Genomic DNA, 14,051 nt, shown 5'->3' on the forward strand with positions numbered 1-14,051 from the left:
GCCGGGTAGAAGCAGGCAGTTTATTAAAGTTACAGATGCAAGATATGCCATAGCTGATGCTGATATAGGAACATACACCAAGGATGGATGTGGCATTTCAGAAAGTACCGCCCTAGAACTGGTGAAGAACAGAATGAAAAATGAAACTAGGAGCAAGAAAAATAGAGATCGTTGTGATGGTACAAGCAAGAAATGGAGATGACTTGAACTAAGAGAATGAATGGGACTGTTTTGAGCCTGATTTGGGAGATGAAGCGTCGGAATTTAGTCATTGGTTGGACTTGAGGCACACAAAAGAGAGAGGGGATGGGACAGAAGGGTTGGTGGAGCCATCCTCAAGACAGAGAACAGAAAGCCAGATTGGGTGGAAATGAACTCATTTTAGAAATGTTCAATTTGAGATGTATTGACTCATTCATGAAGTTTCACAATTACAGGCAGCTGAAGGTATATTTGAAGCTTGGAGGGGATGGATCTAGGGGTTATAATTTGAATGGTATAAAAATAAATGGTAGAAACCATGACTATGAATCAACTGCTCAGGCAAATATGTAGCATGAGGGCCTGGAGCTAGACCAGTTCCCTGAGAACTATCAACATAGAGGAGCAAGTAGTAAAAGAGCTCACTGAAAAGTCTTCAAGACTAGCTGTGTCAGGAGTATATGGAAAGCCTCTCTTGCTCACAAGAGGCTTCCCAAGGGTTGGCTCCCTTACCTCCCAACCACCTCCGCTCCTCTTTTTCCTCCAAACACATCTATGTGTTTGGGTTTTTTTTTTTTTTTGCACAGAAATTTCCATCATTACAAAACAGCTTCTGATATTCTTCTTGTTTGTTATCTGTGTCCTCTGTCACAATATAAAATAAACATCGTAAGATTAGGGATTAGGTTGCTCTTACTCCCCAGGTCATCTTTCTGGCCTCGTTAGTGCTTGTTAAGCAAGTCTTTGGCAAATTAGACTCATTTTCCGGTCTTCCTTACTCTTGAGGGTAAGCCATGGTAAAGAAAGTCACATTTATTAAGGAAATTACCTACAAGTGTTCAAATCAAAATGGGAAAAATGCTTAGGCTTATATTTTAAAATATTTCCTGTGCAAAAATAATTAAATTTGTGTCAGGTTTTTTATTTAATTTGTCTGTGAACAATGTTCACTTCACTCCAATTATTCCTCAATATGACACAAGTCTTCCAAATTCTTGAAGAAAGGAGAAATGTAGGTAATGGGCAGGTTTTCATATGTATTAGTTTAAATATTGTATGCCTCCCAAAACTCTACCTGGTTTCTTGGTTGGAGAGCTGGGCAGACTTCTTCATAAAAATGTATCTGGTAATTCAACTGGGATACAATAGGTATGAAGATGGTCACAATTTAGGGCTCTCTTTTAGGCAGAACTTTTATAGAAAGGTTTATAAGAAAATATGGATACTGAGTTTATATTGGATAATGTTTATATGCCATTCTATGTGTATATTTTATATTACTATTTATTAAAATGCCGACAATTAACTGATGTCAAACATTTGATCTCTTACAAATACCTTGGAATAACCATATCAAAATTAATGAGAGGTTTCATCTGTTGCCTTTGTGAGAAATGACAAGAAAATTGTCTGATAGTAAAAGGCCAGTCTTCATGTTTGGACACAATATCAGAGATTTTGGTCTTTATCTCCCCTCCTTTTTCATGTTTGCCTCAATCTTTACCTATTTGTGTAAACTTATGCTCAAGGTTATTACCGAAAAGGATAAAATCAGTAAATCTCTTGTGTCTCAATGAAAACAAATTATGCTAAAGGACACAGCATGGTAACTCATAGGTACCCTGTTACAAAAAACATCTCTGACCTTTTCTTGAATTTTTCTGATGAGAATAAAGGAATAAAAGGGACTGGGCAGAAAAGGGCATATTGAGTTAGAGCATAGGCAATGCGCCCATTATTATTATTTTTTGTGACAGTCAGATACACTGATTAGAGTCTATACCTCAGCTCTCATCCTCATTGGTCATGAAACACATGCTTTCAGTGGTAAGTTCATAGTATTGACTTAAAGCGATTAATGTGTCAACAATGCTTGGCAAGTAGTAAGCCTTTTTTTAAGTACTTGTTACCATTATCATTTGCAGTTTTAGCCCAAGCTGTGTTTTGCATAAGGTTATTATATCACCTGTGTTTCGGATCATTCTTTCCTTTGGGAATGATTATGATCTGAATGTGTCTGCGTAACATGTCTGTGTTGAAACCTTCACTCCTAAGGTGATGGTAAGAGATGCTAGGATTGGGGAGAAGTGATTGGATCCTTCAGGCAGTTTTTCTCATTCCTCCATGTGAGAATACAGTGAAAAGCCCCATCTACAAACCCAAAATTATCTATCACCAGACACGGAATCTGCCAGCACCTCAATCTTTGACTTCTAGCCCTCAGGCCTGTCATAAAATATTTATAAGCCTCCAACTGTGTGTTTTGCTATAGCAGCCCTGACAGATGAAGACCTAGAAACTCTGGTTCCATTGCTGGCTCTGTCTGCTCTCCCACCATGAGCCGTTCCCGATGTTTGGCATTTACTAGGTGGGTTTGGTTTTGGTTTTAGCCCTCTATGTTCCCTCTGTAGTTCTTTCTCCAAGTTCTTAAAAGACTTGGCGAAATCGCCAATAACACCACCACCAAGTAGAGACTTACAGAACAGTTCTGGGAACAGCTCTCTGAGGAATTTGTTCAACCAGCTGAGTCAGTTGCCCAGGGCAACCAGTGAATGATGTCACAAGGCCTCACAGTGCTCCTGGTCCCCTTCTGCTGAGGCTGCTGAGACCAGAGGCAGGAGCAGAGTCCTGCACTCTGCCGGGCCAAATCATGCCTTGTCATCTCCAGGGCAGCACAGACATTCTGATGCCCTCTCAGCAATGCCTACACTCAGGTATTTGTGCCATGGCTAATTTCCTATAGGCTTCTTCCTTCTGGGTACAGAACTGTAAATGTAAATGCAGCATCTGAGAACTCTTTGTTTTCTAATGTAAAGATATGAGAATAAGAGCAAGAGAGAGAAGGAGACAAAGACAGAGACAGAGAGACAGAGAGAAACAGAGATGGATCCTTGGTTTTGTTCCCTGGAGGGTCAAAGGTTGTTTCAGTCTTTTGAGAGCCTCAGAGATCTCAAGAACAAAATACAATTTTTCCTTTCTTCTTAGCATCCTCGCTGTCCTAGGTACCCTATGTTTCTTAACAACAGGTAAAAGGGAACATTTCTATGCTCAGAATCTGTTGGTATCTCATAATAAAGTCATCTAATTATGCCACCAACCCCAGGACAAAGGGCAGCATTTGCTTCATTCTTCCTTGAAGCCTAATCTACAGATTTTCTATCATTATGTAAATATATGTATCGGAAATTGCCTTGAAGTTCATCAGGACAATTGCTTTAGAGAGAACCAAACTCCAGACTGTTGTGGAACTCAGTCTCAGATGGGTGTGTTTTTCAGCTCTCCAGCCCACATAAGACATTAGGCTTGAACACAGAGGATACCACAAAAGACTCCAGGTATCACAGCATCCTGGTCAGAGGTCTCCATGACGAAGACATCAACATGCATATACCACTTTCTCGTCTTAAACTGGTATATTTTTCTCAATTACTACATCCCACAACATGGAACGGATCATGAGAGATCACAACTCTTTCAAGGTGGTATACAGTCCAAATACTTGACACTCCTGAATCTGGTAAGTCTATATTCTCATATCAGGAATCAATTTATTGATCCATGGTATACTTTTCTTCTCCTTATATCATGTTTGGATTTTTACTAAATACAGAATTCTATTGTTTGTCTGCTGTTTCCCTTGTTGGTAAATTTTGTCTTTTATTTAATTTTCCTCTGAAAATCCAGTTTGGAAGTTATCTGAAGCTACTGGGCTGATTGGGTTATGTGACTTGTTTGCTTGTGTGCTGTTGATACTTGGTGTAGGATTTTGGGAGCCTGAGGAATGGCTTATTTTTATGCCAATGCTGGGGACCCAGCACAGAGCTTCCTACAGGCTAAGCAAGTATTCTACCACCTACCTACATCCCTAGCCCTGGCTAATCGTTAATGCTCTTTTGAAAAGAATCTCATCTGGGAAACCAGATAGGGGACCAAAGTAATAGTTTCACCATTGGCTTGACTACAAATACAAAAGATTTTGAACCTTACACAAGAAAGTCTGTGAGGAGAAGGCAGAGTGGCAGAAGGCAGCATGTTGTGTAGGAAGTGTGATTTCCAATGGAAGAATAATGCCATCTTAACAACACACACAGACTAACAGATTTATCTAAGAAAAGCAAACACATTTTTTCCATGCTCAGCCCCCACTTCAATTTTTTATAGGCTCAAGTTCCATCTGAAAGGACAAATCACCCCCACTGAGTAGCAAACACAAAGTTCCAACCATTTAAACACCAATTTTAGAATGTAATCCTTTCTTGTCTTCTTAACCTCGCTGACCACATACTGTTGAATTAACCTGATTTCAGAAACTGGACAGAATATGTCAGGCCTTTTGTATCATAATCCTTCCTCATTTGACAAGGAGAGTTTATCTGTGGGTCAGAAAAAGATACTGAAATGCAAAGGAGAAAAAATGCTGAGAGCTCAAACTAAAGAGGCCTAGAGGTATTGCTCTTCTTCTCATGGTCAAATCTCATGATTTTTTAAAATATGCTTTTTATTGTAAAAATACTAAATTGTGAAGTTCTTTTTCAACATAGTGTCTTGTACATCTCATTGTTCCAATGAGTCAACATGTATCCCTATTTAAGCATTTTGTTTTACCCTTCCCCTCACCAAGTTGGAGAAGTGTATATGCAAGATGCAGGGCACTGACATCAAATATAGTGAAAACGGGTTATACAGTGGGGGAGGAACATACAGAGAAACAAAAAATGGAATTCTATGCCTCCATCAGAAAGAATGATGTTGCCCCATTTGTTAGGAAATGGAAAGACTTGGAAAAAATTATATTAAGTGAAGTAAGCCAGGCCCAAAGAAACATAGGTCCCATGGCCTCCCTTATTTGCATTAACCAGTGTATGTCTGAGTCAAGCAGAAAAGGTCAGATACGTTGATGTTAGGGAAATGAACCCCAAGGTAAGTATTCAAGTGTTTTTTTCTTTCATGCAATTGTTTCTAACATATTTATAAGATGATTTTTTGTTGCTTTGTATGTCCCTCACCTATTATAACCCCTGCTTTCACTGTATTTGATGTTGGTATAATTTGTGGAGGGGAAGGGAAAAAACAAATTGTTCAAATAGGGATACAGGTGGATCCATTGCAACAATGAGATGTACAAGTCGTTATTTCGAAAAACGAACTTTACGACTTTGGGGGTGAGGTGGATAGGGTAGGGAGGGTTGGGGGGTATGGGAAGGGATGGGAAGGGGAAACAAAGGAGGAGGCAGCAATGCTTGATAAGAAATGTACTCATTATCCTGCCCATGTAATTGTAACCCCTCTGTACAGTATTTTCACAATAAAAAAATAAAAAAATAAAAATTTAAAAAAGAAACAAAAAAATCACATGGCACATTATAAATATGTTAGAAACAATAGCAAGAAAGAAAAAACCACTTGTGTTCCTATCTTGGGGTTCATTTCGCTTATTATCTTATCTGGCCATATGTACCTAGCTTTTGACCTTTTCTGCTTGTCCCAGACATATACTAGTTATTGCAAATAAGGGAAACCATGAGACCTATGTTTCTTTGGGCCTGGCTTACTTCACTTCATATAATTTTTTCCAAGTCTTTCCATTTCCTAACAAATGGGGCGATGCCATTCTTTCACCCTGAAAACTTTGAGCTCTGAACATAGCTCCAGGGTGTTAGAAAATACAAGATGATTGCTTGCTGCCAATCTAGAATTTTATGAGAAAAATAAACAGAATATAAAACAAAAAATCCCATGTTTATGTAATGCTGAGTCCTTTAGTTTTAAATGAAGTTTGTATCTCTCATTGGTTTTATATTAAAACTCTGGGTGGCTATAATCCTACCTACTCAGGAGGATGCTGAGATTTTAACATCCATATTAAAGCTGCCTGGACAGGAAAGTCCATGATTCCCTTTTATTCAATTAACTACCAAAAAGCTAGAAGTAGATGGAGTTATGGCTCATGTGTAAGAACACCCATCTTACTTGAGCATAAAAGCTCAGGGACAGCATCTGGACCCAGAGTTAAAACCCCAGGATCAGCACACACACACACACACACACACACACACACACACACACACACACACACACACACACACACACCCCACAAACAACAACGACAAAAACACACCAACTAAATGGAAGAGGGCTGGTATTGCTGCAGTAGTCAAATACAATACAAATGTTCAACCTCATAGAACTGTGACTAAGCCTAGGAGGCTGAGATCCAGAGGACTGAGGTTCAAAGTCAATGCCAGGCAGAAAAGTCCATGAGAGTCTTTCTTCAAAATAACCAGTAAAATCCAGGATGGAGGTGTGGTTCAGGTGATAGAGTGTTATCCAAGTAAAAACGCCAAGCATTAGGCACCCCCCACCCCGTTCAAACTCGGCTACTAGTATTGTTTAAAAAAATATGGCTTTGATGATAGATTGATTCTACTGTAAGCCAGTTCCATGATGTCTTAATTCTAGTTCACATAAGTGCTCAAGGCTCTTCATCCCCTAAGACCTTGTCATACAATCATATCTGGGCGTTGACCTAGTTTTTTGCCCTATCTAATCAGCTGCCAAATTGCATTAGTTCTTCCTTCTGCCAGGTGCAGGTGTATCCCTTCTTCTCTGATCTTTCTGTTTTCCCCATTCCAGACTCCTGTATTTCTATCTGGATGAACTCACTCTTCCTCTTCCTATTCATTCATCACTCAGACTCCAGAGTCTCCAAAGCTCTATTCAGTGTTGATTTGTTTTAATGACCTCTTTGAAACCTATGCTGTGCTGATCAGAAAATGGTTTCCCTGCTTTTAAGAATCAATCCTAGACTCTGTATTTAGTAGCTCACCTAATGACCCAGCCTCAGGTCCCTTTCTCCAAGAAGGCTGATCCAGAAAGCTCCCTGTCTCACCAGTGTTGGTCCATAGACTCCTGCCCTCATTTCTTTTCCTTGAAATCTCATAGTTTTTCTAAAAGTCCTTGCTGACCAACTTCAGGCCAAGTTTCTCTCTCTTTCTCTCTGTCTCTCTCTCTCCTCTCAGGATCTCTGTCTCTGCTTATGTTTAGCATTATCTAATCCATTTCCTTCTCCATATTAAGAGTCTTCAGCTCTTAATTTGATCAAAACCAGGAATTTTACTTTCTGGGTTCTTGCTAACCCTTATTAGCTGACATTTCTCCCTTGTGTTTGCCACAATGGTAGGTGTAAAGGACTCAAGGAGGTTGTTTAGCCACAACAACTTGACCTACAGGTTCCTGGGCTTGCTGATATTTCCCCTGTTGAAACTAAACTTCATTCTGAAACTTTGTCAGAGGTGGCATCATATAACTGGCATCTCCAGGAAAATTTTGGGGTGATCCCTTCAGTCCCCATCTCCCCTGACTGTCTCCTTTTGGGAACAGAGATAAGACCTTCCACTCCTCATTTAAAGGCTGCCCTCTAAGCCATCAGCAGCTCTGACCCCTTTTCCTCAAGCTCCCAAGATGACATTGTCTGTCATAGAGGTCCTCAGAAACAAGGATTGGGGAAGAAATGATCCAAAGACATCCTTTTATAGACCAAACTTCAAGGCAGCCTGTAAGTAGTGAGAAGATGGGGTTCCATTTATATGATAGCACCTACGTTGACATTTGAAGGAACCCATAATTTCTACCATCAAGTTAATGCATTCATCAGTCATTTAAACATGACTGTCAAACACATTGACTAATGGTTTATGGCTAATGTGAGAACTCTCAGACAGAGATGAAGGGTTAAGATTGATTGGTCAACAGTAATAATCACCCTGGCTTCCTAAAGTAGCTATCGTTTATTGAACAACTATGACAGACAGCACTGTGGTTGAGTCTTTACATAACTGAGACATCAGTGAATGACAGCCTAGCTTCTGGAAGCAGAACATGAGTCTCTGTTCTTTTACTGTGTGATTTTAAGCAATTATGTCATTTCTCTGTGCCTGAAGAAGTCTGTATCATCCCTTCTTCCCAGAGCAGAGGTATTTATCCCACAGCTCCTAGGACAAAGAGCACGGGGCCCCTGAGGGCTCATAGTGACCTTCCCTCCCAGAATTGCCCAGACAGATGTTAGCACCTCTGCCAAGATGCAGAGTTCTCATTGGGCAGCTGCATCCAATGGCTGATTGATAAGGGGTAAAATGGCCTTCCCTATGACCCAGCAATCCCAATCCTGGGCATCTAACCAAATGACCACAACCAGACTACACTAAAACTACCAGCACCACCATGTTCACTGCAGCATTGTTTACCATTGCCAAGACATGGAATCAACCCAGATGCTCCAGAACAATTTTGAAGGGCCCACTCCGCACCAGAATTTCCCAAGGGGCCAGCTGATTCCAGATGTCTGCTACCATCAGCTTCCTCTGGCCTGCTTAACCCTTCCTCTCTCCCTCTCCAGATGTTACCAGAGCAACCTCAGTGAGATCTGCACAGGTGTGTCTTAGAATCCCTGACTCTGTTTTTCCAGAGAATTCATCATATCAGTACTACATGTACAAAAATATCCCTTTCCCACCTCTTCTTCACCTCCTCCTGCTTTCCTTATTCTTCCTCTTTGTCATTCCCTCATTTCTAATAAAGGCAGATCAACACCCAGCTGGTCCTGGACTAGATTGTGTGTAATAGAAATTTGAGTATTTAAATTAATTGAGGGAATTGATGGCCAGAGCATGATTCTAATAGGTATGAGTCACTTTCTAGAAAGCCCCACCACATCTGTAAGCTACTCTGTCTCAAGACACTTTATCAAAGCCAGTAACCATCATTTATTCACATTGGCCAAGCATTCTAATATTTCTTCTTAAGCTACCTCATTATACTTATTTTTGTCATGATATATATATATATATATATATATAGTCATGATATATTTTGTCATTCATTTTATATATATATATATATATATATATGTATTTTTTTACTTGTTTTGTTTTGTCAGTTGTGGGGCTGTCAGTTGTGGGTACTGTCCCTGAGATTTTGTACTCAAAGCTTACACTCTACCACTTTAAGCCACTTCCAGTTTCCTGGTGGTTTATTGGAGATGAGTCTTATGGATTTTCCTTTCTTGGGCTGGCTTTGAACCATGATACTGAGATCTCAGTCTCCTGAGTAGTTAGTATTACAGGCGTGAGCTACCAGTGCTCCTCCTCATGATGTTTTTGTTCTCATTTGTTTTTTCCTCATTCCAGAGAGTGTCCTTCACATTATTTCTCCTCCTGCCTTCTTAATTTCATTCTTTTTTCTCATTCTAAATGCACATGAATGAGCAGTGAAATAGTATTTTAGCTATTAATTCAGATAGACCTCTATCCTCTGTAGCAAACAGCTACTTCAACACCACTTCAACACCATTTATCTCTGCAAGCCCTGGTTGCTCTTTTGTTCTGGAGTAGCCTTACACTGCAGGATTGCATCATGCTGAAGGAAGGGAAAAGAAAGTCCCAGCCAAGTGGAGTCAGGCACAGAGCCTTGTGCTGGGTGTTGAATTAGTTGACTCACTTATGAAGAATTGTAATGTCTTGCACAGAGAACTTCTGGAACCTCCCTCTCCAGAATCATTTTGCAATTAGAAGGAGTTCACATGTCCTGGGATAGTTTAAGAGGGCTTTGGCTTTAAGGCAAGGATCATAATAATAATAAACTTAAAAATAATGAACTTAATAAACTGAAAAAGGCTATGTTGCTATGATAATTTTAAGATTTTTGTGGAGGATGAAGACTCAGGATGTAGAACCAATATAGCTCTTAGCTGCAGTTCCTTAAGTTGCATTAATTTTTTTAATGTAAATTCATCTCTGTCACTGGCAGTTATGTATGTATGGTCAGGCGACAACAGAAATGAACAAACTTAGAAGAGCAGCATTTCAGGAAAAGGCATAGAACACTCCATTGGAGCAGAATTAGTGAAGGATCAGGAGAAAAAGTGAATCAGAATGGCAGGTCTGAATAAAATTTAAACAGGGAGATATACTGAAATCCACTTTCTCAGGCAATCAAAATAGTTGAGAAATGGAGATGATAGTAATTTTGTAGGGATATTTTAAAGAAGACTAATTGTTTCTATCACTCAATGCCACTGTAGACTGCTAGGAATACAGTAACTAACTGCCACAGGCTAGGTAGCTCAAAAATGCTCACAGCTCTGGAGACTACAAGTCTGAAATCAATGACCCAGTAAGGCTAGTTCCTTCTGAATCCTACCCTTGTGGATATGTCTTCTAATGGTCTCCCTCTATGTGTCCTATGAGAACCAATCCTATTGGGTTAGGGCCTCCCATATGTATTCATTTTATTTGATTACCTCTTTAACAACCCTGCCTCAGAGCAAGCATGGTGGTACAGATGCGTGGTCTCAGCTATTGGCCGGATGGGGAATAGGAAGGTTACAGTTCCTGGGATAAAGCACCAAGACCCTATCTGCAAAATAAACTAAAAGCAAAAGGAGAGCATAGTCCAAGTAGTAGAGCACTTGCCTAGCAAGAGCAAAGACCTGAATTCAATACCAAGTACTAAAGAGAAGAAAAGACTCCACCTCTAAACAGAGTTACATTCTGAGTGATTGATAAGGCATTAGGATTCCAAATTTGTGAGTCTCTGGCAACTTTCTCTCAAAATTGATCTGTTGGTTTGTGTTTTTGTTTACTGTGCTGGTACTGGGGCTTGAACTCAGGGCCTTCATCTTCAGATCTCACCCTCCTCTGTAGCTAGGATTACAGATATGAGCCACTGGTACCTGACTTTCTCTGTGCATTTTATAAACACTACGATTGTGTTGGATTGTATTGCATTGGTTTTGGAGAATAAGCAAGCCAGTGATGACCTGGATAAACTAAACTTGTCCTCAATCCCAGTCCACTGAAGTCTCTCTTAGAGTTCATGGCATCTCACCCTCCATATCCTCCAGCTCACTCTGCCTGGTGTTAGTAGCTGTTGTAAGCCCTAACTCTCACCTTCACAACACCCCGATGCCTCTTTCTAGAGCATGGATGTGGGGCTCTCAAAATGTAGCTTGGTTTGGTACAGATGATGATGGGTCAGCCTTGGCTGTGAACCTTCCTACACACTGTTGGCCCCAGAAGATGTGGCAGGTGCCTGGGGGTCCAATAGAGAGCCAAGGGGTGGAGGCAAGTTCACACTAGAGAACCCCAGAGGGCCAGAGGAATGTGTGTGTGTGTGTGTGTGTGTGTGTGTGTGTGTGTGTGTGTGTGTGTGTGTGTGTCCCTGATCTGATTTCTATAGGCTGACTAGGAAAAGCAAGAGAAAGGATGCTCTTGATTCCCAGTGGCTGCAGGGAGCTCTAGCCTCAGCCAGTCACGTGTACTTGACTTGTGGAGGCAGCCTTGCCTCCAAAGAGGGAAGGGCTGGCAGATGATCAGGGCATGATGAACTACTGAGGAGGCCCCTTTCCCCAGGCCCAGTCCTGTGGCTGCTATTCCAGAGTAAGGCAGCTGCCTCTGTGGCTGAGCACATAGAAGTGAAACTAGGGGTGAGCTGGATGAGAGCTGGGTGGGTGGAGATGGGGTTGGGGAACTTGTTCCAACACTCTTATGCCAGTGACTCCACAGCCAAATTATACAGTCCTTCTTGGCTAAATATTGAAAGTCCCAATAACAATAACCGGTAGTTAAAACCATGGCCTTTTCATACCCTTTTCTGGTGTGAAGCTGCTTCTTCCCTTATGGTCTATGGGATTCTTGTCCAAACTTTGTTTTCTTCCACCTGACCGTTTTCTGCTCTCTCGGCTGTTTTCTTGCTCCCTTCCATCTTTTAGATGAGAATATTTTCCAAGAACTTTTATTCTGCTCTTCTCTCTTTTCTCCACCTCCCTTTCTTCTTTCTCCTCCTTCTCTTTCCTTCCCCCTCCCTCCTGCTCTCATCCTCCTCCTCTTGTTCTTGTTCTTGTTCCTCCTCTTCCTCTCTCCTCTTCCCTCATTTTCCTCCTCCTCCTCCTCCTCCTCCTCCTCCTCCTCCTCCTCCTCCTCCTCCTCCTCCTCCTCCTCCTCCTCCTCCTCCTCCTTCTTCTTCTTCTTCTTCTTCTTCTTCTTCTTCTTCTTCTTCTTCTTCTTCTTCCTTTCTCTTCCTCTTCCTCTTCTTCTCCTCCTCCTTCTCCTTCTTCTCCTCCTTCTCTCTTTTTCTTCCCCTCTTTCTCATTAATCTTACTCCAAATGAAGGTTCAACCCCTACATCTACTTGGTCCCACCTGATGGTATAAATTTCCAAATACAAGCTTTCTTTAGGCAGGTGGATTTCACCTCTTTAGGACTAGAATAACCTCAGATGACTTTTTAAAGGTTCTGCTGTTACTCTAATCCTAGCTAGTCAGGAAACTGAGATCTGAAGAATTACATTTGAAAGAACCCTGGGCAGAAATGTCTGTAGATTTCATCTCCAAAATAACCACCAAGGAGCTAAAATGAAGGTGTGGCTCAATTGGTAGAGCAAGTATGAGGCCCTGTGTTCAAACTCTAGTACTGATTTTTAAAAATCCAGACGTTGAGGCCGTACTCCCAGGACCAAGAAGAATCTTAGGGAGTAAAAGTCAAGCATCACTGGTTTTTAAGTTGTCAAATTTTCCACCTCGCAACAATTGTTTCTCTTCTGACCTCCTATAGTGCTTTTTTGTGACTTGTTCTTAGACATGCAATCATGTATGAAAGTCTGGTTCAAGAACCAGATGCAAACTACGCAACCTTAAGCAAGCTTGTTCCTATTCCTGCACCTCAGTCTCCTTGTCTGTAAAATGGTAGTAGATGCAGTAGGTTGATAACAGCATATCTTCAGTAGGTTGTGATGAGAATTAAAAACTTAGCTACTAACCAGGTTAGATATCTGAGAATTGTGGTTTGAAGTCAACTCATGCTGAAAAGACTTGTCTGCAAGCAAAAAAATCCAGGAGACATGTGGTTCAAATGGTAGAGCACTGGCCTGGAGCAAAAAATGAAGGGACATTGCCTAGGCCCTAAGTTCAAGCCCAAGTATTCACACACACACACACACACACACACACACACACACACACACACATACACACACCTTAGTTCAGTGTCTGACACATAACACATGATGAACAGAAGTCAATTATTAAAGTTTTAAGTAGTCAGTAAGATGTTTCAGTGATAATTTTATGTCTAATCCAGTGGTTCTAGGACTTTTGCTTATATATTGTCCCCCAGAGAATCCGAACTATCTTGGACCCTCGTTTCAGAGAGTGAAATTCCCATTTGGGGAACAGGGAGGGAGAGAGAAAGGGAAAGTCCTGCCTTTCTGAAAATCTCTCAGTTAATGTGGTGCTGTAGGTCTTAGGATCCATCTGAAAGGAGTAACTGATTTCCCATCTCTAAACTCTCCTGCCTGCTCCTCAGCCCTGGGAGTTTCACGAGGCCAACTATGTAAGATCTTTCTTAGATTTCAGACCTCAGACATTGTTCCCCAACAGCCAGCTTGATGGGTCACCCAGATCCCTGTAAGTTCTACCACTTTCTTGACTTGTTCCCTAAGAACAGAGCCCAGACCATCCCTTGTATATCCATGCAGAACTTCTAAGGATTACATGGCTTCAGACATGAGCAGAACTCAAAACCAACACATGCTACATATTTGTAGCTCTGTAGGCCTCAAGGTAGAAGTCACAAGATTGTGAAAAACACTCAACATCAGCAGAGTGTTGCTTTCCATGTCACACACTGTGGTTTTAAGATGTGACATCTGCAATGCTCCCAAATCCAAACATCACCACCAGCGTAAGTGGAAGACTTCACATCATGAAATACCGTTTCATGTACAGAATTATTAAAATTATTGTACAAACTTAACTTCAGACTATAAAATATAATGAAATTTGTGATTTGGACCTC

General features: G+C 41.0%; 1 protein-coding gene across 1 annotated transcript in view; it reads left to right on the forward strand.

Annotated features, from left to right (window-relative positions):
* The first annotated feature begins 2,790 nt into the window (after nt 1-2,790).
* Adtrp (androgen dependent TFPI regulating protein) overlaps nt 2,791-14,051 on the forward strand; it is a 63,203-nt gene continuing 51,942 nt past the window's right edge. Inside the window, exons 1-2 of the mRNA XM_070024562.1 lie at nt 2,791-2,915; nt 3,478-3,718. Of these exons, the coding sequence (XP_069880663.1) occupies nt 3,566-3,718 (153 nt within the window). The 5' untranslated portion in view covers nt 2,791-2,915; nt 3,478-3,565. The remainder of the gene's footprint in view (nt 2,916-3,477; nt 3,719-14,051) is intronic.

Source organism: Dipodomys merriami, unplaced genomic scaffold, assembly GCF_024711535.1.
Source record: "Dipodomys merriami isolate MVZ:Mamm:240054 unplaced genomic scaffold, mDipMer1.0.p SCAF_16, whole genome shotgun sequence".
NCBI classification, from domain to species: Eukaryota; Metazoa; Chordata; class Mammalia; order Rodentia; family Heteromyidae; genus Dipodomys; species Dipodomys merriami.